General features: G+C 38.1%; 1 protein-coding gene across 1 annotated transcript in view; it reads left to right on the top strand.

The window, feature by feature from the left end:
- The window catches only part of COLEC10 (collectin subfamily member 10), a 34845-nt gene extending 20633 nt beyond the window's left edge, over window positions 1-14212 (top strand). The window contains exons 2-6 of the mRNA XM_045560442.1: window positions 1233-1304; window positions 2668-2739; window positions 10207-10260; window positions 11650-11745; window positions 13678-14212. Of these exons, the coding sequence (XP_045416398.1) occupies window positions 1233-1304; window positions 2668-2739; window positions 10207-10260; window positions 11650-11745; window positions 13678-14069 (686 nt within the window). The 3' untranslated portion in view covers window positions 14070-14212. The remainder of the gene's footprint in view (window positions 1-1232; window positions 1305-2667; window positions 2740-10206; window positions 10261-11649; window positions 11746-13677) is intronic.
- Window positions 14213-27677: the final 13465 nt, after the last annotated feature.

The following is a 27677-nucleotide window of genomic DNA, read 5'->3' as shown; positions in this document are numbered from 1 at the left end:
GAGAGAGAGAGAGAGAGAGAGAGAAAATCTCTGGTCATATTTTTTTTTTATGGATAAATCAATGAACATCACAACTTTCTCTCAGCCAAAGTGTCCAATCCCAAAAACTTCCTTTTTGTCTTTAGAAGTTTTTGTTTCTTCTTGTTTCCTCTAGTGATGGACAGATTTATTTTGTCCTGAGATTGCTGTGGTGATAATGTAGGTACCTGGTCATAATACTGTGTGTGTTGTATTGTTTGTTTTCAAAGCACATTCTCATGCTTACCTTGTTGATCCTAAAACAGCTGAGTGAGGTAGGGAGAGCAGATATTATCCCCACATTAAGGATGAGGAAACTAAAGTATAAAGGAAAGAATAATAGTATCCATCTTTGCTAAGCACTGATTGTGTCCAGGTCTTCTTTGCATATTATCTTATTAGAACTTCCTAAAATCCCACACTAATAGGTGTTGTAAGTTCAATTTGCAGGAGAGGAAAGTGAGACTCAGAGAGGGAAGTTGTGCATTCAATTTTTTCCAGGTAGCAAGCTGTGGAGATGAGACTCATGTCTAGGTCTGTCTTCGTCCAAGGTCAATAAGCTCAATCACTGGCCTACCAGAGATTTGTTCAATCCATCAGTGACTAACATGATATTAAAATCCAGGACTCCTGATTCACAGTCTGGGACATCATTCACATGACTATTTATTCAGTCCTTCTCGATTGATTGTTCAAGGTGCTGGAGCAGTACCCACCTATGACTAAGACAGTTGCTGCTCACACAGAACTGCTTTGCAGCTGTTCCTCCTTCCTAGTCTCCTGCTCTTGACTTCCTAGTCCATGCCTACAGTTTTGGGGTTCTCCAGCATGCAATCAGAGAGTAATACATTTACATATATATAATATAACATTTATAAGTGTTATATATATCATGCTTCTAGAATTCACCAGATTCTATAGCAAGAATAAAGGTTTGTCAGGCCAAACAAAATTCTTAGGGAAACAACAGCAAGGATATTTCTTCAACCATAGAGTTAGATGTGGAGAAAAATAAAGGAGAAAATATCTTGGAAGATTCTTCTTTTTACCTGTGTCCAGTCCAAGTGGATTTACATACATGTTCACAGCTGAATTGTGAGTCAAGCACTGAGCTGAGGCATGGATTCTGCCCATGTTCACCTTACCCGGAGGAGAATGTGCTTATGTTCCTATCTGAGCTGCTCCACTCTCTCTCTCATTTTCTGTTTCAAAAGGTGATGAAGGTGAAAAAGGAGATCCGGGAGAGGAAGGAAAGCATGGCAAAGTGGGGCGCATGGGGCCAAAGGGTAAGTAAAATGATGTGAAACTGACACTATAATGCCAGAATTGCTCTTTTCTCTCTTTTGGCTTTTGCCCTGGAAATGAGCAGCTTTAACACCCTCTTCCCCAAAGATGCACAAAATGTATTTCAGACATGAATTAATTCACCATCTGAGAACTCCTATGAGATCACCTGTCAACAAGACTTGGACACGTTTCTCAAGCTGCATCCTTAGGGCTGGCTGGGGTGGGGCACTCCCGGAGCCCCAGGGAAAAGCAGTCTCCGGAATATCTGAGAAACTATGAGGTTTAGAAACACAGCTGTGTTCATAGCTCTCTCTCCCCTCTGAAACCACTGCTAAGCAACTTTTTTTTGGCTGGCCTAGAGCTTAAGGAGGAAGATAAAAAGAAACAAAAAGAGCTGCCTGATCCATTGATATATTCACCTTTCCCCAAACGCTATTTCTTTAACTCTTATGCGAAGGAATAACACAATGGGGCAAATGGTGGCGATATGAGAGAAGTGGGATCAAACATGATGAGAATAACACAAAGGCTATTGGGGAATGTTTTCACTCACAAAGCCTAGAGTAAGCCTCACCAGCACATCACTTCCGAGTTGCGATGTGTGAGTGTGTGCCTTCAGAACACTCGAAATATTCCCTGCCAACTTGTGCAAGATGGTTGCCCTGGACCACTTACTTTAAAATCTTGAAGAATTCAAAGGGAAGAAAGAGTCACAGGCTCACAGGTTGATTTAAACTTACTCTGTAAATATATTTGTCAATTGCAAAATTATTCTCATGAAAATAAAGCTTTATAACTGGCAAGTATTTTTTAGATCATTGTAAGAAATTTTTTAAAGAATTCAGTGATTCTGATCATAGTTTTTTGGATGAAAACTCAGAGGGACCATCTCTCATGTCTCTTTGATCACTGAGTTTTATGATCGCACATTTCCTCCCCTGTTTAAAGTGGCTAAGGATGTCAAATCTTGCTTTTAAAAAGAGAGGAAACAGAATCCCAAAGCAATGCCAAAATGGATCTAGAGAAGAACAAAACCAGAATAGAGTGCAAGGATGCTTCCACTCAGCCCTTATCTAACCTCTATTTTAAATATCCTCTGCCATAGTCATTCTAGAAATACTGCACCAATAATTATTTTATTATCATCATGTCCAAGATTGCCATACTTGCTCAAATTTTAATTTTTAAACATATGTTATAACTCTGTTAAAATAAATGATATAGGATGGGATATATATTAGATATCACAGGTAGAATAATACACTTTTTGGTATTTCCCTCAAGTGAATATCACATGTTTTCCACATTTTTCAATGGAATATAAAACTTTATGATATAAATATGACATGCTTTGCTTTTCAGGAATTAAAGGAGAACTAGGAGATATGGGAGACCAGGGCAGTATCGGCAAGACTGGGCCCATTGGCAAGAAGGGTGAGTTGCATTTTACTATTTTTCCAGCAGCAATTTAAAGCAAGTTGAGCATACTCTTAAAATATTTTTAAGGTTTTGTATCATTAAAATGATCCCATTTCTTTCTTTTAAAATATGAGTTCTCTCTGTCTTCATGGCTTGGCTCTTTCGTCCATATATGAGAAATATATCTCACAGCTCAAAAAAAGAAAGGCTTTGAGAAAAATTGAACATATCAGGAATAGAATCAAGCATCAAGTTCTGATAGTCTCTATATTGAATTCTGTCCTGGGATCTACTGATTGGCTACAGATCCTTGATACAATCAAAATGATACACGATCATTCATAAAACACAAAATAGGCAGAGGGCAATATAATTTTCTTTCTTAATCTGAGCAGAATAAATGAAAATTCTGTCCTGTGATCTATTAACAGGATAGGAACTTGAAGCATATATGTGTATACTTATTTGTTTTCAGTCATGTCTGCTCTTGTACATAAGTGCAGCCTCAATATTATAAAATAGAGGGAATTTCCTCTATACTCTCTAAGCACTCCTTCCCTGCCTCTTCTCATAAAGCCCCACAATAATAGCAGGTTCTAATTGCTCCTGATATCCAGTAATTCATACAAGCATTGTTCCACCTGGTTTAAATATACAAAGCTGAATGATAATCAAAATTTTATTGCAAGGGACTCATAGACTATTCAGGAAGATAGAACTTTCTCAAAAATATTATAGTACTGAATAATATGACTATGCCAGGAATCATATGGGAGAGTAAGGTAAGATTGATATGAGGAGGAACAGATGTAGGTCTTGAGGAATAATAATATTATGTTATGGGAAAAAGGCATTAGAGGGAAATACAAGAGATGCTTATGCAATGATACAGATTGGGGGAAAGCTCAGTGCTATGGGTAATATAATTTTTGTAGCCTTGATGTGCCCTCTATATTTTCATAAATGTTTGAGCAGCTTCATAATTAAACATGTGCCTCACTTGGCCAGTAGTATGTTCTTGCAGGCAGGTTGATATAGACTGTGGCTTTGCTATTCTCATCCTCCGGCTCAGTACGCCCTCTCTCCCCAATCCTCCAACTGATTCCTTTGAGGTACTTCCTTCAGCCTGCATTTGAAGATAGGAACGAAGGGCAGTGCCACTGAAAAGAAATTACTACAGGTATTTTTGATTTGATGGCTTATATTGTATATTCACCTGTAGTTAAAATCCTCATAGCTGGGGAAGAGCTATGTAACCTTAGAGTCCACAAGTCCTGCTGCAGTGTACATCTGTGGTGGTTTTACTGTGAAGCTAACGAAGCTTCAGCTTCAGACTCTGTCATTTGTTTGAGTCCTTCCCAAACTCCTGATACAAGCCTTAGCAATGGATTCACATGGCCGTATATCCTGGTAAAATTTGTAAAGTAAGACAGGTTAACCTCAATTGGTTAGAATAGTGTTCATCAACATTTTTAAAATTACTGCCTCCCCAACAAGACTTTTAAACATACTTTTCCTAATTGTCCTTCCCCATGAAATTTTAACACCACCCATGGACTATATATTTATGTACTGTGTGTATATTTGTGCTTCCTATATTTAAAAAAAAAGAGTACAATTTTTCACTCCCCAAGAACTGGCTTTTGCATCCTTGAGTGATATCATCCCATTGAGAAAGCACGGGTTAGGACTACTCTCTCCTACTCCCCAACTTCTCTCATCATACCTCTTGTATCAAGTGGTTTTGGGAACTAGCTAAGAGGAGCTTGAGTGGGGAAAATATTTAGTTTGGAATTATTGAGATATATTTGTGTAGTTTGAAGTTACTGCCATGTACAATTATTGCTCGCAATTCCAATGTGGGAATAGCTTCCAAGAGTACTCCTACCACTTACTGTGCGCATCTATTCAAATTCATGATGCAAAAGTGCTGGGCCAGAGGTCAGATCATGATATGAATGTGTCCTGGGACATCCAGCACAAGAAATATGTGGGTTGTGGGTAAAAAAAACCAAACAACAATGTTTGAAATATGTAAGACCAGAACTAGTCTGTGAAAAAATTTTCCAAATCTACCAGCTTATATATGAAAAAGACTTTAAAAGGTATATTCTCAAATTTGATACTGTTCTTAATTAACTATATATCACCCATAACAAGTTGTAAAAGTGAAAGAAAATTCAGACATTATTAACACAAAAACAAAATTCAGACTTCTGCTACAGACCATGAGGGATTTGTTTGTATACAAATCAATAAGAAAAATAACAGATAGCCCAAAAGAGACAAAAAAGTTCAAAAGACTTGAATAGATACCTCACAAAATAAGATATTCAAATGACCAATAAATATGTGAGAAAGTGCCAACCTGATACACTGTGCCAAAGTGATACAAATTTGACTAAATTGTGACAGCGCTGCATACTCACCAAAATGGCTAAAGTCAAAATAACTGACAATACCTAGTGTTGACAAGGATATGGAATAACTGAAACTCTCATACACTGCTTCATTATAGCAGTGGAAATAAATATACTATTAATATTTCTATATGCAAAAAAGGTGAATTTCATGGACATAGTATTGGGCAAAAGAATCCATACAGAAAATAAAACCTACATGCCAAATGGTTCCATTTACAGAAAGTTCAACAACATGAAAAACTTATAGCATGAAAACTTATCACATGGTTATAAGTCAGGATGCTGACCTTTGGGAATGAGGAATATAAATAGGGAGATGGCAAAAAGGGGGCTTTTTGAGGGCTTACTCTTGGTGGCAGTTACATAGGCATTTCATTCTGTAAAAGGTCATCAAGCAGGACCTTTATGTTGGAACACTTTTGTGTTTTACTTCAATTAGTTTTTAATGAAATCATTTTTGATTATACATGTTAAAGTAAAGACTGTTATCTGACTATATTATCCCTCTGTCATCTCCTAAAAATTATGTTATAAATTTGCGATCAAATAAAGAAGCAATGAATCCAGCCAAACATATGCAACCAATAATTATGAAAAAAAGAATTATAAAGGTATAATTCATTCATTCATTAGAATATCATGATTTTTAGTGAATTTTGTAATGTGGTTTTGTCCATTTTTAAAATTCAGTAGTTTTTTTCTTATGATAAATATTCACTTTTGCAACCACTTTTCCATGTGTAATTTTGTATTCTTTTTCTTAAAGAGGGCCCCTGGAATTGTATAAGCTTCAGCTAGAATGCATCATGGATCTGCCCCATCTGTATCCACTGCATTTAACAATTGGTTAAAGGGATAGAAAGTGGGATGTTGGACTTTGATATTTCTGAGATGCAGCTGTGTTAAGTGAGGTTAAGTTCTATGTATTGCCCTGGAGATAGCAGAATTGGAGGGGGAGGGTAAGTCACTGCCATGGTCAAGTCCAGAATTGAAGAACTTCATTTTTCAATGAATCATTCTAGCTTTAGCACTTTCCTAGATTTAGATGTGTCAAATCTAGATGAGATTCCAACTAGAAGAGTTAGAATTAGTGATCTTGAGCCAAGTCTTAATCCTTTCAGAAAATAAGACTAAGTGACTTTGTAGATGACAAAGACAAGAAAGGCTCAAGAGTTTTTTAGTATGATTGGCTGAGCTTCAAAGTAGATGAATTTCCAGAAATGTTGAAAAAGTAACAGTCTGGAAATGGTAGGGTTAACTAGCCTAATTTCCTTCATGCCAATTCCTACTTCAAGATTCAGGTACATAGCACCTAGTGCATACTTCTATCATAGTACTCATTGTCATGGCTAATTAGCTTGTCTGTTTCCCCTTGTAGACTATGAACTTCTTGGAGGAACAAATGAACTGAAGGTTTACTAGGACTGTTTGCTTAAATAAATATAAGCTCTGTGGAGGACGTTAATGTTTAATCATTTTATCCTAATGCCCTTTATGTAGTAGACACTTTCTAGATGCTTGTTGCATTAAGAATGGAAAAATGAATGATAAAACATATTATTTCCTACAATGTTCCTAAAAATACCATTTTCCCTTAATATCAATTTCTACCATCATCTTCTAAGATTTCTTTCTCCAGAGATTGCCATCAAAATTTATGAGAATGTCCTGGAATTTTTTTTTTAGAAAGGAGATGCAGTGTTCCAGCTCACTTGGATTAACTTTGTTTTTAATCTGTGCTTTGAAATTTATTGTCCTCATTTTGATGATGACCCTTTTAAATTTTTTATTGACTCAGATTAATCTCAACATTCTAGGTTGATCTTAATATTGTCACTTGCTTGGATAGGGTAGCTTTCTGGATGTCAATATTTCATTTTAGGAATAAGAAATAAGAATGATTTAGTATAGATAAATTCCATCTCATAGCAAAATAAATGTTTTTATTTAAGGTCAATAATCCTTTTACACTGAAAGTGTTGTGAATTTTTTGTTTGTTTGAATTCAACCTCTAATTCTTCAATCTTAAGGCAGTTATTATAGACATGTTTCCACTCATGAGCCAAAATCAGTTTTTGTGGATGGCTTTAAACTGTAATTTATTTGGGGAAAATAGATATTCTAATCCCAAACCTTCTGTGAACTGGCTAAGTACTTGGCATGTATTCCTTTACCATAACTCAGATTTAGGAAGCAGAAGCTAATATTGGTTGAGCATCCTCTGTGAGTTAAGCCCAGTGCTAATCCCATTATAAGATACCATTACTGTACCTAATTTATTCTCCTTAGTGATCTTATTATAATTTTAGGTGTCGTTATTTCTGCTTTAAAAGTGAGGAAATGGAGGCTTAATGAAATTAAATAACCTGTCCACATGCAGCTAGTAAGTGGCAGAGCCAAGATTCAAGCCCCATTATTTTGGGGCTTCTATAGTGTTACACTCTACCACACTGCTTTGGTGTTTCCATCTGTCACAAAAGGAAACGATTCATGTCAAATACTGGAAAGTAGTCACAGTGTTTACATCTCCTTGGAAAAAAAGCCACATACCAATTCAAGAAGCTGTTTCCCACATAAGGGATACTGCTTCAATGAAGCCTTCCCTGCTCTGCTCCACAACCATCTTTTCCTTTCCAGGATTTCTACCAGGCTTTCTGTTTATCTCACTCTGTTAGTAGTATTTCACTCTGTTCTCTTCATTCTCTTATGTGTGCTTTTCTTTTCTTAAAGGCCCATTGTTTTCCAAAAGCACTCTATTTATGCTTCTTTTATGTCCATTATGGGGTTCAGCCTAAAACCAGGATCATAGCAGAACTGGAATCAACGTGCAATCCATATTGAATTGAAAGGGATTCACATACAAAGAAAATATATTTTTAAAAAATTAAAATATTTACCCCATATTCATATGATCTTTTAAGTCCATATTAGTTTTGGTGGTGGTAAGGATAGCTATTCTCTTCAACTTTAGACAGCATTTTTCAAACACTTTCCTTTCTTTCATTAAATCATTGGTTAACTCATTGGGAAGCACCAAGAACTGGAAAGTCAGAAAAGATTGGGTTTCAATGCCAGCATTGCCGTTTAATTGCTGGGTGTCCTTGAGCAAGTTGCTTTGCCTCTCTGATCCTTGATTTCCTTGATTGTGGAATAATGATAATAACTCACTCATAGGGTTTAATATGATGATATGTGTGAAGTATCCAAACAGTACTTGGCAACAAATTGGCACTTAGTAAATATATGTTCCCTCCCTTTCTGTTAATATTATATATTCTCTATATCTGTTCTTACCTTTCCCACTTACATATAAGGGAAATAAGGAATATTCTGGATACAACTAAGGTGTGAGCAGATCACTCTTCCCCAGCAGGGTGCTTGATGTACGCTCATGCTTTTCTCCCAACCATACCCTCAGCTGTACGTGCCCCTCATCTTGATCCCCATTTCAGCTGCTGGAGCTTTTCATAGCCAAGCTCAAATGCTAAGGCTTCCTGTATTCTTCCAGCTGAGGCACTATCTCTTCTGGCTTCCTCTCAGAGTATGTTATCTCTGTTCACTGTCTCTCTCACAGCATTCATCACATCCTATTGCCATAGACTTCACCATTGTCTCATTTCATCCAAGTACAAGTTCCAAGCTTTTCCCTGCCCACGTAGACTGCATTCTAGACTTCAAGGACCTTCTCCTTCTGTTTGGGGAGCACAGGAATGTCTGACATCACTGTAAAGAAAAGTGTCCTCATGGGTCAGTGTAGAAAGTCTCAGCAAGTCCTTGGGCCCCCAGCAGGCATGCCTTCGTCTGGAGGATCAACAGCCACTGTGTAAGGGACTCTTAAAGAAAAGCACTCATCAGACCGTGATGAGAGGGGACCGATAGATGTTCTCAGCACATGCAATATAAGGCAGCCTACAGGTTTTAGAGTGGCTTCTGCTTTTTCCCTGTTGCTGGTGAAAAATGAGGTTAGGCAGAATCTCAATGCTGACTCCACTCCCCTTCACATTGTCCCCTTGGGTCATATCACCAATTCCCTGGCCACACCAAACTCATGGGAGGATAAACCCCATACTCCTAGTCTGGGTGACCATGCTGTGTTCATCATTCATGAGTTCTTTCTTCGTCTTTTTCCAGACCATCATTGCAGCATAAACTCAATTTTACTTCTCTCAGGGTCTTTTCTTTTGACTCTCAAGAAACTAGGCCAAGCATTTCTTTTTGCAAATCAAAACATTTTGCTTTCAATTATGGTGTCTGGTATAAGCTTCGAGAGCTTATTTTGAAGTAAAAAAAGAAATTAACATTTTTTTCTTTCTCTGTTCTTTAAAAGTCCTGCTTCTCTGAGAATTATTTTATAGATTCCTCTAAATGAGAAAGCGGTCCCATACAAAGAAGAGCAGAAAGGAAAATTACTAAGGTTGATATTTCAGTATATATGACAAGACTTTATATTATAGATATTTGCATACATGACATCTTTTCTAAAAATTGTAAACTCCTTGAAGTCAAAGTTTTGATCTTGTCTCTCTGTATATCCTCTCAAAGTACCTAGCCTTTTGTCTTTCACAGAGTAAGTAAATAGCAAATATTTTTTAATTCAATTGTAAAAGCACAATACATATTTTTTTGAAAGCCCAAGGGCAAAAAGCCATGTGAAAATAACTTGGGGCATAATAAATACACAGACATTAAATTGTGCTAATTGATCTGGACTTACAAAACAATGATATTTTTTAAAATTAAAAACATGCTGAGAATTGTATTAGCCTTGTGCAGAAGGCCACATTATAAAAAACATTTTAGTGAGATAGGTAACACACTTTCAAAATATTCCTTACACATCCTGCTGGAATTCTATATTCAATCTAAATCAATTATGAAATCATTTAATTAATTGTGCCTGTGCAGCCAACTCAAAATCAAATTATTTATAAAAACCAGGCAATATTAGTTGTTTGAAGATACTGCAAATGAAATTTAAAAACTGCTCTGATTTTAGGTGTGAAATAATTCACCCTTTATTTCATTTTTTTTTTTTTTGGTTGCCATTGTTTTTATTCAGGTGACAAAGGGGAAAAGGGTTTGCTTGGAATACCTGGAGGAAAAGGCAAAGCAGGTATGATATGCTCATTTTTCTCTTTGTTTTCTAGTATCACTCCAAATGTATTTATTTTAAAAATAAGTATGTTTTAGATAAAAACAAGAGTCCTTTCAGTGTGTTTAACCTTATTTTCCTTGGGCTAGAGGAAAGAAAGAACAGAACCTTCCTCTCTATCCACTGGTGACTTTCCAAGGCCTGGGGAAGGGGATGATGGCACATTCCATCCCTGCCATGCTTACTGTTAGAAGCAAACCCAGCACATCAGGAAGCAGCCGTCATTCTCCTGGGCCAAGAGGAAAATCCAGCAATAAGACCTGCGTCAGCATGCCATGCCTCATGTTCCACTAGCATCTCAACCAAATACTGGCCCACGAAGTGCCAGTAGCAACCTGGCCTGATCCAGATAGACCCCCTGGTTATAGGACATGCTTTCCATTGCCAGGGAGATTCTCCCAGAACATTATAAAAGAGTTTTATTGCCAGTGCTTTCTGCAGGGAGAGGAGGTAGATTGTTCTTGAGTAATTTTAGTTGTTTCTATCCACAGGGGTATAGTGAAGACAAATTCTGAGAACTGCTTTACATTCCTTATATTTAACTGTGAATATGGGTAAACAAAGCCATATTTTTTCCCTCTGGCTAATAAAGTTATTTTTAATTTTCACACTATTAAAGAAAAAAATCAAATGAAAATGTTGACATGAATAGCCATTAAATAGAAAAAGGGAATCATTTGAATTTTACATCATTTTCTTTATAATTCTATCACAACAATATTTGTATATAGTTGAAAAGGTAGGTGAGCAAAGAAGAATGAATGACAAAATCATAGTTGATCCACAAACTGAGCAATTGCCTCTAAAAATTGTACATTGGATCTATTTCCAGGATTTAATCCTAGTCCTTGAAACATACAACCTAAACTTTAAATGAATAATCAGAATTAACATTTTATTTAATCATTAAAAGTTTCTTCTGTCTTGGGAGAATTGTGTGAACTAGTGAATGATGCAGAAACAGCAGAGAGGAATAGCTGGAAATATGTTTTAAGAAAGCTGTAAAAATTTTATTCTGAGATTGGGCAGACGCATTCTGTGTTCCAACAAAAATGCCAAATGGTCCACAATGTGTGTGCAGTGGTTTGTCATATTTATTCTTCTTTATAAAAATCTAGTTTAGAATTGTTTTTTAACCCATTCAAAACATTTAAAAATATACATTCCGGATTTCTAAAAATAATTTAAATTGGAAGCCTTGTTTTAAGTCAAAGTTTTAAGGTATACTCATTGACAGAGAGATAGAGCCAGACTAGAAAAAGATAGTAAATGTTGGAAAGAGAGCAAATGTTCCTTTCAACTGGTCTGCATGTACTTCAACATAACTTCACAGTTTTTGTTATTTAAAAGGGACTGTCTGTGATTGTGGAAGATACCGGAAAGTTGTCGGACAACTGGATATTAGTGTTGCTCGTCTCAAGACATCTATGAAGTTCGTCAAGAATGGTGAGCATATTCTCTTTTGCTTTGTGCTATATATCTAATTAATTAGTCTCTTTCAACACTGTAATTTCAATACTCCTAGCAGGAAATACATTGTGTTGGGCAAAGGTCCATTAAGGTAGTGTTTCCAGTTTAAAAGTCTCTCAAAATGCTAATTATCCACACAGACTACAGGACACTTCAAGTCCACTACATATACGTATTCATACATATGTGCATTGCTTATGGGTAGAAAAAGGTATTTTCCTAAGAAAGAGGAGTGAAGAAAAGGTTAGAGTTTGGCAACATGTGTCTTAAGAATAAAAAGAGACAGCAAGAGTCAAACAGAACCAGCATCTCAGAAAATAGGAGTAATAATAACAATTGCCACTTTCTTGAGTATGTGGAATAGTGCATAACTACTAGTATTATCTCCCTGAGTTTTCATAATAATTGTTATGATGTAGATACAATGATTAAACTGAAGCTTAGAGAGAGTAACTTGCCCATAGATACACACGTAATGAGCAGTGGAGCAGGGATTTGAATACAGGTTTCTCTGACTCCTCTACTCACAGGACAAACCAGTATGAACATTTTATCTTTCTCTAAGTTTTGCAGTTTTCCACATTAGTCATTTTTGTCTATTTCTCCATGATAGTTATCAGTGAAAAGCCCTTAAATGTGAAGAACTTATGTATTATCTTCCGAGACAGTATTAATAAGGGAACTATTGCAGTTACTATTACAATTGGTTTCATTTTGTTATACTTTCTTTCGTTGCAGTCCAGCCATATTTGCTGCACATTGTTGGAAGCCCATAGATGCCATCTTGGGTTCATCTTCATCTTGTAATACTAAAGGCAAAGGAAATACTTGATATTAACTAACCACCCTAATTATTATGTAACTCTGGTTATAACCCATACTGAAGATTCTATCCCTAATATGACTTAGACTGTCATGAATAAAGCAGATCACAAATGTAGAACATAGAGTAATAGTTCTTAACATTTTAGTGGTCATAGACTTCTTTGTGAATTAAAGTTATGGACCCCAAAATGCATATGTATTTATGCCCCAAAACATAACGCCATGTTATGAGCTCAGGGTGATTTTGAGTCCCCACTTCTGTCCTGAAACTAACTCAGTAGCTCATTCTCCTTCTTGTACCTGGCATGAAGTATGGACAATCTCAATCCATGTACATGTTCAAAGCCCAGGAATTTGGCCCCAAATGGGCAAACTTCTGTATTATTCCTATGCCATTTCAATAAGCATTTACCATCCCCTAAAATATTTCAGGCACTGAGGCTGAAGAGTGTTGAAGACATGATCATTACCCTCAAGACATTCATAGTTGAGTTGGAGAGATGCACACACAAAAAATTAGACTAGAATGTGTTGAATGCTATAAGGAAAAAGTGGAAGGGGCAATGGAAACACAGGAAACAGCACACGACAGCTGCCATGTCTGTCCAGGGGCACTGGAAAGACTTCTTATAGGAGAAAGCATTTCCACTGAGATCTAAAGGATGAGTAGGATTTTGCCAGGCAGAAAAGCAGTGATAAGACTTCCCAGGCATGAAAGATATGGAAGTAATAGAAGAGCGTGCCCATGGGACTACAAGTGTGGCTAAAACACAAACTATATTGGGAAAAATAGCATAAGATGGGCTGTGTGGCCATTTATGTAGCAAGTCTTTGTCAACATGCTCTCTGCTGGACATCTGTGGGACATTGAGGAAGAAGAAAGCAGAGGACAAGTAGTAGAAGTTAGTTCTCCATTTGATAACTAGAAAGTGGGAAGAAAAAATTAAACCAGTGACTACCTTATAATAGAGCCTTGCAAAATAATTCTTGAACGAGTAAATGAATTTAAATCTGGCAGTATTATGTACTTGCCTTTCTCTTGTTGAGATACATAATGATACTCTCCTTTTCCTCCCTGCAAAGTCATAGCAGGGATTAGGGAAACGGAAGAGAAGTTCTACTACATCGTGCAGGAGGAGAAGAACTACCGGGAATCCCTGACCCACTGCAGGATTCGGGGTGGAATGCTGGCCATGCCCAAGGATGAAGCTGCCAACACACTCATCGCTGACTATGTGGCCAAGAGTGGCTTTTTCCGGGTGTTCATTGGGGTGAATGACCTTGAAAGAGAGGGACAGTATGTGTTCACAGACAACACTCCACTGCAGAACTACAGCAACTGGAATGAGGGGGAACCCAGTGACCCCTATGGTCATGAGGACTGTGTAGAAATGCTGAGCTCTGGCAGATGGAATGACACAGAGTGCCATCTTACCATGTACTTTGTCTGTGAGTTTGTTAAGAAGAAAAAGTAATTTCCCTCATGCTATGCATTTGTTATTTCCCTGTGGCTACCATTATAGTTGCTTGTATCCATCCTTTTCTGCCTAATTACACTAAATTTGTTCTGACTCAAGACAAGTAGGAAATGCTAGACTGAGGTTTGGAATCTCAATCACCTTGCTCTTTCATGATGATTTTTGACATTTTCATACATGGTATGTTATTGATTCAATAGCTCGCCAGGTTACATGGATCCCCAAAGAGAGTTTGAATCACTCATTATGCAGGAGGTGGTTGTCTATGTCTCAAATGAAATGTTCCCTTGGCATTTGCTCTGCCACCTCTCCCTAGAGGCCTAAACCAATATCTAGCCCAGTGAATAATTGCACAGTTGGTTGGTGATGATTAGGCTGGTTGGTGATGATTAGGCTAACCTGCCCCTGCCCAAAGCCAAGCATATATAAGAGGGCCTTCTGTGGGTAATGTCAAGATCTTTGAACCCAAGATGCCCGGTTCTTTAACCAGTCACCCACCATAGCCATACATGCAAGTTCTTCTAGCTTGCACAGACATGGAAATGCTTTAACCCCACACCTCTGTATGAGGAACTTCTAGCCTTGTGTCCTGTTTCAGACCATGTGGAATCATAGGGACTCCTTTTGTGCTTCTGATTGACAGCCTTCACTAAAGTATAATAAGCAGGTGTTTTATACCCCTTTCTGTAGGCCTAAACCTTAATGTCAGGCCCCTAGATATTAATACTCTGATTTAATAAAAAGGGAACTCTAGAAATCCAAAGAAAAAAAATAGGGAATTTGTTCCCAAACAATGTTATAATATTTATAGTCCTCCTTCTAAATTACCCCCTGCTATTAACATGACTCCATTTTTCTTTGATTTAGTTTACCTATATCAACTTTCTTCCCCTTAGGCATTGGGAATGAGGGAAGATCTTTATGAAGCCTTTCAAAAACCCTAGAGGCTTCAAGGTGCTGCCAACACCAAATCTCCAGGTCCCTTCTTCCTTGCCTTTAATATATCACTCATGGTGAAACTTCATGGGAGGCCTTTTACTCACTGTAAATTCATGTGGTTAAAAAAAACCCATCCCAGAGATGTCATTTCTAATAATACTCTGACATCACAGAAATGAGTCAGGCATGGAATTTGGACCATGCCTAGAACTCACATTTACTGAGCTGGTAGAATTCTACCTTGCACTGCAAATCAAACCTCAGAGCAGCTTTCACTTGAAACTTTAAAAATAAGCAATTCAAAGAAACTCTGGATTATCAGCTTATAAACTGCTGCTCCAGATATGGTTTGTGACATATGATTAGACTGTTTAAAATGCTGGCAAATGGTTAATGAAATAAGAGAAACAGATCAACAACATATGTTCACCTTAAACCATCTGTCCATGATTTCACCCATGACTAACTGGTTATGAAGCAGGATTTAATTAGGTTATTTCTGTGTGTTCAACAAGGGTCCCAAACTCAGATCTTACAGGGCACAGACAGATGACGTAAATAAATGAAGTGGAACAGGTGGGGACCCTTACTACACTGAACACGGCTTGCCCTTCTAAAGGAGCCAGCTGCTCTTCAGTGGCTGCTGCTGTTGCCATGGAGGACCCAATCTTGCCACAGGTTCTGCTATTTCAAGAGAAGTCAAAAAGCTGGAACTTTATGAAATATCTTCATATTTTTATCTGTTGGCAACTAATTAATTTTTAACCTAGATTTTAAGTCATACAAAAGACTTCCAGCCAAAAATATAATCATTCCATTTCTCACCTATGGAGAAAAGTTCTGAAGGTTCTAAACATATAGAATGTCATTAGGATATGATGACATTCATGTCAAGGTGTCCCGTTAATACCTTATTCAATTCAGCTCAATAATAGGAATTTGTCAAATGTTTAATATTTATCAGGTTATTAAACTAGTTAAACTAGACTCTGGAGAAAGTAGCATAGGATATTTTGAAGGCAGGGAACTTGTCATAAAAATTACAAAGCAGGACATCATATCAAAGCCGGTATCCTTGGGTAAAATGCCAGCCAAGATCATGAAAAACAAGAACCTAGAAACACCTGCAGGAAAAGAAAGGGATAAGAAGAGAGGAAGGAAGAAAAGCACAACAAACATTGCTTGGGGGAAGCTCCTCTTGGGATCCATGTTCTGATTCCTTCCAAGCCTCCAAAGTATGAGTATGTATTGTGTGTACTTCAAGTGCTATTATTATTTGCTATGGATGTTATAATAATAACAACAGTTCTCTCAATGGCTCATCTTTGCTATTACACTTTCAAGAGAAGATAACAGAGCTTTAAAGAATAGGCTGTATCCTGCAACCTTGCCTGGAAGAAATTGTGAAGGCATCACACACTTAGTTAGAATTACTGCGAAAACTCTTATTTGTGATGCACTTTGTGTTTTGTAAAACACCTTTGGGTATCATTTCTAATTCAATAAACTGTGGAGTACAAAGAGCAGACATTTTCACTGCCATTTTCCCAGTGATAATACTGAGGCCCCAGGAAGCTAAGCACTTTACCAGACTCAGCTTATTTGAAAGAAAAGCAGGCCCCAGCCTGCTGATTGAGACTGCCAATCCACTGTCCTCTCCAGCCTCTGCCCGCTGCTCTGACATTGAACGGAAGTTCATCCAAAATGGCCTTATGATAGCAGGGGCTCAAATAATTTCTCTCTATTACATTCCAAAGTCAAAGATGATGATTCATTTACAGAGATGCTAAGGATTCAGAAACTGGCCTTTCAAATTTTGTGTTCACTGGTTTATTTTTCAATTCATAAATGTCTACATATGGCCTTAGTTTTGTGGAGGTGACGTAGCACACCCTCAGTACAATTTTGCCAGTAACTACAGATACAGGGAAATCAAATCAGATATATGAAAATAAATATTTGCTCAAAATATTATAAAAGTGAGCAAGTAATTATTTCCCCCATAAAAGAATTCACTAGAAAAGTGAGTCATTGCACACAGTAGAAAGTTGTATACCCTTATGCTGAAATAATAATAAAAAAAAGGTGTATACGTTTGTTATAGAGAGATATAGCAAACATTGATTGCACTTTGTAAGACCAACCCATAAAAACTGCAGGCATTAAAAAATGCATTTTGTCTTATTTATATCTGTGTTACCCAAATATGGGTTACTCTGAATGTCATTAACCAAGTAATTTCTAGCTCTCTGGATTGCATACTTTGAGGCAACAAGATATCTGTAGTAGAGGAAAAATAAACCAAACAGTATCATTCACAACATCATCAACACATTGAGACTAAATTTTTGTAGGTATTAATCAATGATAGGAAAATGCTGGTGTGATTCCACGTGGGGGTAGCACCAGTTTGACTGCATCACTTAGAAATTAAAAATCTAGATATGGTGTCGTGACTGCCTGAATGCCATGCCAATTGTGTCTCTTACTAGCCATTAGGGGAATACTGTAAGTGCTCTAAACCTTGTTTTACGAATCTATATGTGCCTCGCCACATAGTGTTGTGACAAACAGAGGAGGTAATGTTATGAGATATTTAGCATAGTAGTGGCTAGACACCTTACATGTGTGCAATAAAACTTAGCCATTACTACCAGCTACATGTATAACCAGCTACATGTTGCAAAGAAACAAACCATATTTTAAAATATATTAAAAAATCACTTATGTGAATATATATCACATATATACTATATATATAGCATATATACTATATATAGCATATATATGTATATACTTGAATGTATGTGTGTATGTATACACACCAAGGTAAATCATTTTATCCCTATTTATGGGTAAAATTTTTATCTTCAGGGAGGTGAATAAGTTTGCAAAAGTTACACTGCTTGTTAGAATTGGAGTTGAGGTTCATAACTGGGTATGATTGATTCTAAAACCACCTATACATTTTTTTAGGATGCAGTTCATCTGGACCTATGGTTGTCACATTATAAATAACTATTTTTAAACTTAAAAATGAAATCATTAATTTGTATTGCCTCAAGGTTGTAAGACTTTCATAATATAGCTAAGTCCTTTAAAATTTGAGGGGGAAAAAATCTGCCATGTTCTTTCAAATAGCGTTGAAGGAAAGGAATCATTTGCCATAGATGTTGTACACATGAATCTTTTTATAAATATAGGACTTCATTTTAATGTCCCCCAACACATGGTCATGAAGTCTGTATTTGAACATTTTTGGTAATTTGATAAACCTATCAGAAAGTTTTTCCTTATAGTGATCTAAAATACACTTTTATCTAATTTGCACACATTGTCCTTGCCCTGCCTTCTGCTGTTTATAACTCTGAGAGGTCTGACCCTGGGACAAGCTGGAGCAGCAATAAGCAGGCTTTTAAAGTAAGGGGAAAAAGGAATAAAAAGAACTGTCCTCACTATGGACGCCAAGGTGGATACCTAGTACTATACATTTCTCAAAACCAAGATGGTATGTTCCATATCCAATGAATTCAGATTTTGTTGGTGAGACATGAGGCAGAAATGCACAGTAGGAACGGTATTCAAAGTCAAGTGGGACATCTCAAACATAAATAATCTATTTAGTAGGAAGGGGTACATGGTGTACAGGGTTCAACCCTCAGAGGAAGCTGTTAAGTGGCAGATGATTGGAAAGGCTCCACAGAGAGTGTTCAGGGCCAGTGTCCATTGCCACTGGGAGAATGGAGTCAAAATCAGAGTCCACATGCATGAAGCCTGCATGGTGAACAATTAGGAAAGATACAGCTCAGGTGAACAGTAGAGATCATTAGCCTATTAATTCATCAAAAATGTTTATGGATTATCTAACATGTTTTAGGGGGTGCCATGCTAAGCTTGGGCTGGAGACACAATGGAGAAGAAGACAGATCAGATTTCCAGCCTTGTAGGTAGGATTCTCTTCACACTCATTGGGTATCAAGTGTACAATGTTGAGGCTCAAGATTAATTCCATTGTCAGGATTATATAAACCTCTCCTATTTTTATACCTATGGTGTATCTTCAAAGACACATAGAAATAAATTGGCCAAAAGAATTTTTGTAGAACTGCATCACCCTTTTTTGAAGAATGGCGTTGACATATGTGTTCAAATATATTAACATGCCCTTTTTGGCTTACTCATTTGGATGTGGACAAGAAGTTCCCATGTCAGTGTAAATACTCACCGGTACCATTTTCTCACAAGACAGAATGGGTCCTTGTGGTTGTGCATGAATGAGCATTGACAAGTGGCAAATGTTCCTTTGTTTTATATTTTCCAGGTGACCTACACCTGATATTCAGTGAAACTAAGATTCATCATAGATTGTCACTTTCATCATGAAATAAGGAGGGGTACGGAGGCAGGGAGAAACAAGTCAGACATTTTATAACTTATTAAAATGTGAGTACAACAATCCCAAATTAGTTATTGTGTTGGAGATTGCAGTTTGGAGATAATGCAGATTGATGGGTGTTCATATAATTTTATACATAAAGATATACAACCCTTGGACATATGTGTTTTTCAGTTTGGAACCCCTGAAGCAATTCATTTGTCAATAGTTGATCCTCGCTCTTTGGGTAAACCTGGTTGGCAAGCTTTTGGGAGAGGCATTGGAGATGCAGATTGTCTACAAGCCACCTCTTGAGATGTTGATAGAATGCTAGTCTCCAGAAGGCACTCACAAGCTCTGTTATAATGTGTAGAAAAGCAAAGAAGGCACACAAGCATTTTCCAAGTCTTGAGGAAATGAACTAGGGGAAAATGCAATTACAAAGCACATTCAATTTCAATCCAATAAGATGTAGGTGAATATTTTTACTAGGAAGTCTATGTACTATAAACTTGTGTGTGACTCTTTCCTAGTAGGTCACAACTTCACATGGTTATTTCCTGAGTCAACTCAGAGAACATGATTCTAGAGAAAGCTTCCCAGGAGAAGCAGATGTGTTTTAGAAGTGGGTACTCTCTGGAAATGTTTATGTTTAAAAATATTTTCCCCAAATCAGGTTTCCTTCTTTTCAAAAGGCCTTGTCAGAAACAACTTATGCTACTATATAAGATAATACTCCTGCAGCTCAACAAGCCATATCCTATGTGCCTAAAGACCAAGTTCTAGGACTTGACATTCTTCTGTGCAAGCAACTTTGAAATCTCACTTTATTTGAGTCTGTGTTCTAAGATCTAGAAACTTCTCATTTATGTTCTTTTAAGCCCTTTCCATGTGCAGTCCTGGCCATAGAGTACCATAGCAATTATGAGCAGAAATAGGGATTTGACAGAATAGAAATGAGTGAGGTTGCTTAGGGTAAGGGTGTTAAGTGAGGAAAGCAGATAGCCCAGGACTGAGATCTGAGTTATCCTAATGTTTAAAGCTTAGGGAGAAGGAACAGGGAGGTCCTCTTTAGGAAGACTGATAAGAGTACTCAGAGAAGGAGTAATAAAATCAGAAACGTTTGAGAAAAAGGGAAACAGCTGTATTGAATGTCTCTGAGAGTTCAAGTAAAAACAATAATTAAAAAGTATCTATTGCGTTTGTCAGTAGCATTAGGGAAGGAAGACAGTATAGAGTTGAGTTGAAGGGGAAATGGGCTGCAAAGAAGTAGGGATAGTGTACATTGAAAATATTTTCAAGAAGTTTGCCTGTAAAGGAAAATTAAAACAACAAGGTCAAGACATAATAATGACATAACTTGAGCATTATGCTAAGCTAAAGGTTTTAGCTTAATCCTCAAATCAACCCTGTGTGACCCATACTATACTACTGTTATCTCCATTTTGCCTATTAGCTCATTGAAGCTCAGAGACTAAGTAACATCCCCAAGGTCACCCGCTGAGATTTCAACGTAGCTGTTCAGTCCAATACCTGTATGTTAATCATTGCACTGCTCTATGTCACCATATGATAAAGGGTGTATGTGGAAGGTCCAGAGTTTCTGCTGTGGCTTTGCTGCTAGCATTCTGTGCAATTTCTCACAACTCACTTAACTTTTCTGAGCTTCTCATCTGTGTGTACAACACATCTATTCATGGATATATGGGGGAAAAGAAAAACTGCACAAAAACATGACTGTTGTGCACCACCTCCATTGGTTATGAATAGGCTTGAAACTTAGAAACATTTCATCCATTCCTCAAAAGGAAAAAAAAAAATAGATATTTCAAGAATTCTGAAGACTATTTTTTTTTTTGGTCCCTCAAAAGGCAAGAAAAAATACAGCCTCACATAAAGGAAAGGATTCTAATAGAGATAGAGTGTTCCAGGGGGAACCAGTTGAAAACACTTAAAGTCAAACATGATAAATTTCTTGAAAAGAACATTGAAAAGCAATGGCTCTGACAGAGAGGGGGGAAAATGACATACTGGAGTCCCCTGGGCTGAAGGGATGCGATCCTGGGATGGCGTGTGAAGGGAAGACGGAGTGCACAGGGTCCCCATAAAGGGCACTGGAGTGTTGCTGGGGGGAGGCATGGTCTCGTGGGGCCCCAGTGGTGAGGACATCGAGTCCTTTGCTTGGGATTCTAAAAGTACTCAGGTTCCTCTGCTGCAGAAATATTACTCCAGACTATAAAAACTACTCCACATCAGTTTTAAATAACTCCCGTCCTTCTCTCTCATTACTATGATGTATGTAACAGGATGTGCTGCTCTTATTTCATTTTAAGAAGGAAATAGTACCTAATCCATGATACCAATCATTTTTTAACTTTTATAGTTATATAGTCACAGAAATCTAGCCGCTAATCCTATCTCTTAATCTTATAGTCCTGCAGACTAAAGCCACAACTTCATAATATAACATACTATGAAACCTAGATATTCGATGAATGAATATGAACTCTTTGTAACAGGGTCTCTGCCTACATTTTCAGCCCTGCCACTGGCCACTTCCTGCCAGATACACACCTCCAAATTGACACATATACTAGCAGTTGCCACAACAGGTTCATCTCTCTAATTTGTGTATGTTGCCTTTGTGTATGTTTCCCCTGTTGTCTGCTGTCTCTGTCCATTCAGGCTGCTATAACAGAATGCCATAGACTGGGTGGCTTATACACAACAGATATGTATTTCTCACAGTTCTGGAGAATGGGAAATCAAAGATCAAGGAGCCAGCAGACTCCGTGTCTGCTGAGGGCCCATTTCCTGCTTCACAGATGGCTGTCTTCTAGCTGTAGAAGACACATGGTAGAAGGTGTGAGAAAAAAGGAGCTCATCAAGGTCACTTTTATAACTGCACCAATCTCATCCATGAGTGCTGTGCCCTGGTAACCTAATTACCTCCCAAAGGCCTCACCTCCTAATACCCTAGCATTGAGGATTTCAACATGTAGGATTTCAACATATCGATTTGGCGGAGACACAAACATTCAGACTGTAATATCTGCTGAGCAACTTTTTATTCTATGAAGTGCAGTTCACACATCTCAGCCTCCCAAGGGCCCTCAGGATCTCTCTCAGAGCAACTCTACGTGTTCCTGGCATAGTCTTTTCCATTGAAGATAAGGATTGTGACACATTCACCTTTGTAGCATGAAGGCCAAGGCAGAGTGTCCAGGATATAACAAGTAACCAATACACGTTTGCTCAACAATCACCTCATAAATGATGAGTCCAGGAATAGAACTCAAAGTCTCCTGGTGCCTCCTGGTCCTACTACATGCAGAACACTGGTCTAGGGACTAGGGGTGCTTTTCTTAATGCCCTGACAGGAAGGATGGCACATGTAAATGAGGTCATTCCGAAGAGTAGGAAAGGAGAACTTTGTACAAAGAAAGGTGTAGGCAAGGTTAACGGAAACCATCAAGGGATGACGAACAGCAACAGCAAAGCCTATAGGACCAATATGAGTGACAGGTTACCAGAGCCTCAGACAGCTACATGCAAGAGCTACCTGACAGGAATTGTGGCCTTTAAGGTAGAAAAATAACCTGCTGCTGTCAGGGAGGGAAGCCCAGAGGCCCTCAGCTGATTTGAGTCTCCTACTGTGACTCTGTTCTCCTTCCTGTGCTTTCTCTTGGCCAGTCCCAACTGGAAGCCAGAGGGTAAGGCATCCAGCTGTCATAGTCTATAAAATTCAGACTCCTGAACGTGGTGGAGCCAAATAGAGATGGAATTGAAGGGGCAGCACAGAAAGAAAGTCCAAAGTCACTTCTTCAGCAAGAAGAGGCTAATGATGGTGTACCGGGCATTCTGGTAACCAAGGTAAGATAAGGGAGTTGGAAAAGCTTCAAAATTAGAAGAGCAGCAAGCAGTGAACCACCACAATTAACACAGACATTCCTAATAATGCATCAGAGTAAAAAGTCCAAAAGAACAGTAGAAACCAGACGGGATGCAATGCAACATGAACCCAGGATTGAACAGGAGAGCGTCAATGAAAAATAGAAGGTGGAGCCAAAAGAAATTTTCTAGGACAATAGAGTTGGTTGTAGGGACTGTTTATAAATTATATACAAATAAATGGATTTATTTGTAGGTGAAGAAGGAGCTGCTAAGTCTGCAGAGATGATTTTGGCAGCTGCAAAGAGGTCTAAGATAGGATTGCTAACTTTAGGAACTCTCTAAACTGTTGAGGCAAACAGGGCCAGATGTAATTCAAGAGTACAGTTCACTCTTTAGAAATATCTTAACAACTCAGGGTTCTGAGAACTCTCCTGTGATTGCCAATTCTTATCTTTGAAAACCAGTTTTGAAACATTTCCAGCAGCAAGACCCTGAAATTCTGACACCACAGGCATCATGCTTATAGTGGATATATATGCAATTATAATTTATGTTACTTTTAAAAATACCACTGAAGTGGTTATTGTGGATTTATTTAAATTTTAATCAAAATTCCATACATAGGATATGACTCAATATTTTATTTTCAGTCACTATCAACTCAATCAAGGAAAAGACCATTTTGTATAAGAAAAGGTTGCTCTGGAAATGTATCTCCTTGTTCCCTCTGACCATCAGTTATAGGCTTGTAGCTCTTCTTTGGTGCTGCTTCAGCCCAGAATCTTTTAATGGTGAGAGACAGAAACCCAGTTCAGACTAATGGAAGCAGGGAAGGAAGCTGGGAAGCCTAGGGCTGCAGCTGGATTGTTGTGCATCTGGGGCCAGGATCTGAAAGGGCTCTGTCTTCTCTCTGGGACCTCTTAGACTTTGCTTGGCTCCTTTCTGCAGATCCTTATCCTATGATGGAAAAGATGGTCATCTGCAAGTCAAGACTCTCATCCTCCCACTTTATCAGCCCTAGGGAGAATACAGCGTGCCCTGCCAGCTATGACAAAGTCACCTGTGTTGTCTAAAAGTTGCTCAGTTTTGGCCTTGTGCTAATTACTACGTCAGGAGTAGGGCTAAGATAAGGGGTGCGTAAAGATTCCATTAACTTGTGGAATCACTCTCTTTCTCTACACCTCTCTTTTTCTCTTTTCCATCTATCTATCTATCTATCTATCTATCTATATTACCTACCTACCTACCTACCTATCTATTTAGAATTAGATATGTCTTTGTATATGGAGTACTAGTATTTTGAATTAATGTTCGTTTTGAATTGAACTGAAGGGCTGAATGGGAGGAAGGGAAAAAAAAAACCAAAAAGGGATAAAGGGCATAGGTGTGCCATTGCTCTACCTTCATGTTGCCTAAGTGACATCACACATCACAATTACCTGGAGGACTCAACCTTAGAAGTCCCAGGCCTCAGTCTTGTTCTTATACGCAATGGCCTAAGATCAGTACGATCTAAGTTATAAAAATCATGCAGCTCCAATACCCATCTTGTTGAATTGTAAAATGCCTCCTACGTCCCTTCTTTCCTTCTGTTCCCTCTCACCTCCCAGTTTCTCAGTTAACGTAGGCATGCAAACCAATTCCTGCCAAGTGATGCAGCCCGAGGAAGCTGGCATATGTCAATGCTGCAAAAATAAATTTGCGGTTCCAGATCTTATCTCAAAAATTCATCTGAATGTTGCAATCTATTCCATATTATAGGGTATTTATTTTAATGTAAAATAATGTATTCACCTGGCCTTTAAGTAAAACTTGTATTAGAGAAAGGCAAGCCATGCTTTTCTTTTCCCTGAACCTCTTTGGCACACTGGTCTGAATACCTTGATCCAGGAAGCAAGGCTACGCTTATTGTCTCACACAAAAACAAACACGGGTAAGACCACGAGGATATAACTGCTGACTAGAAATCAATCCTACTGTGCCATGATCACTTTCGTATTCACTGAAATTTCAGTTTCCCTGAGTGTTTCGAGAATTACTGGAAATTTCCCGAATGGGGAACTAGCAATTATAGTTTTCCAAGAAGCAACTGCCATGAGGTATTTCAAATTGTTATAATGTCTACGGTGATCTTATTGTCTATTTATTTTTTTATCAAGTTGACATTTGTTGAGATGAAAAAGGGCTGTGTTTATTATTTAAAGCAAGATAGTGCTGTTAAAGTGACACATTATACCTGGCAATTTGGCAGTGCCGTCAGCCAGTTTGAGCACAGAAGTCCGTTCAGGCTGCCAGAATAAGTGCTTGCGAGCTGTTCTATCTGCTGACCCACCACCCTCAGTGTGCTCCCTGGGAGGAAGGCCTTTCACCATTGTTCTCCGCCCCCCACTTCTGTATACAGGGAAGGTCCTGCTCATCCATTATTCTCCTTGACCACATCTGATGTGGGTGTCAGAGCCCATGCCTATTTTGGGGGCTGTAATAGGCTTTGAAGCCTGGCTCTTTTTCTTCAAAGGCTTGGGACCTAAGGATTGTTTTAGGTTTCATAAAATCAAAGGATTTTTTTTTTAGTCCAGAGTTGTGGTTTCTTTAGCAATGCAGCCCCTTCAAAAATTAGTATGCCTCTGATCTACTAGCTTTTGGTGCCATGTGCCAACAACCACACACAAAATTCTTTGATAGGAAGGGTTCTCAGACCCAGTGTATTTTTATGCTTTCTTGCTCAGCAACTGCCCCACCTTCCCCAGGTCTGGTCTGGTCTCCCTCAAGGCAGTGGCTATTTCTTTGAGACTCTCTGGAACTGTAGGAGGGAAGTCTACATTCTCCATCTGATCTTTGCCCCAAATCACTTTATTCAATGGAGAAGTTTTATTAAGCCTTTTCTTCAATGTCTTATAACATCTCATCTTTAACTATCTGACATCTTCTAACACAGCCAGACTCCAATTTCTGTACTCCTTGTATTTCCTTTCAATTCTGCTTGTATACTGGCCAGTTCTTTTCAGAGAGAGACAGAGAGAGTTAGATAGATACAAACACACATACACACACACATTAAATATTTGTAATAACCTTGCCAAAGGCAGCCAATAATAGCCAATACACACTAATCCTTTTATGCTATTCAGCTTTTTCCCTAAAATTACAAGTTAAAAGTCCCTCTTCTGCCTTGTGAGTTATTACCAGAAACAGTTTTTCCAGCTGCTTTTTCACAGTATAAAATGTATAGCTAGTTTCTCATATAGCCTAGCTGCCGATATCAACCTCCATGTTGCCTAGTAATGAAGCCAATTTCATATATTATAGCTTACTTTAAAGCAGTCTCATTCAAAATACCAATTTCTTCATTAGTTAGGATACACTATGCCGTATCTATAAATGCACCCTCAAATGAGAGTGGTTTTACACAATAAAAGTTTGTTTCTCATTTATGCTACAGCTGAAAACAGGTTGAGCAGCCCTTGTCCATCCTGTAGTGATCCATGTGGAACCCCTGGCTTCCTAGGTCGCCAAAGGAGAGGAAGAGAGGGATGCAGGGCTACAAAGGATGATTTCAAAAGCCAAGCCTGGAAGGAGGATTACATTACTATTGCCTATGTTTTTCTGGTCAAGATTCAGTCATTGACCCCTATCTAGCTGCAGGACAATCTAGGAAATGTAGACTTTCTGTGTGATTTGGAAGAGGAAATGTAGTGAACCCATAACACTGTCTCTGCTGCAGGCAACTGCAAGCTAGTAGTTACGTATTCAGATTCTGATTTCACTGTGTATTAGCCATGGGACCTCAGCAAATTCTTTAACCTCTGTGTGCTTCAGTTTCCTTCTCTGTAAAACGTGAATAATAAAAGAGTAACTACATCGGAGAGTCATAAGTTTATATATATAAAGTAATTAGAACAAGCCTGACAAATAGTCAATGCCATATAAGGTTGTGTGAGTGTCACACAGAAAATTGTTGATTCATAAAGTGATGACTGAATAAAGAAAATGTGGCATACACACGCACACACACACACAACCCCACACCATGGAATACTATTCAGCCATAAAAAAGAATGAAATCATGTCTTTTGCAGCACCATGGATGGAACTAGAAGCCATTACCTTAAGTGAAATAACTCAGAAACAGAAAATCAAATACTGCATGTTCTCGCTTGTAAGTGGGAGCTAAATGATGAGTACACATGAATATACAGAGGGAAATATTGCAATAAACACTAACGACTTGGAGAAGTGGGAAAGTGGGAGGGTGGGAGGAGGGTGTAGGATGAGAAATTACCTAATGGCTACTTTGTATATTAATTGGGTGAGCGTTACACAAAAAGCCCAGACTTCACCACTAAGCAATATATCCATATAACAAATACGCACATGTACCCCATAAATCTGTAAAAATA

This window comes from Lemur catta, chromosome 9, assembly GCF_020740605.2.
Source record: "Lemur catta isolate mLemCat1 chromosome 9, mLemCat1.pri, whole genome shotgun sequence".
Classification (NCBI taxonomy): Eukaryota; Metazoa; Chordata; class Mammalia; order Primates; family Lemuridae; genus Lemur; species Lemur catta.
Note: the sequence above shows the minus strand (reverse complement) of the source record. Positions and strands in the feature narration are given on the sequence as shown.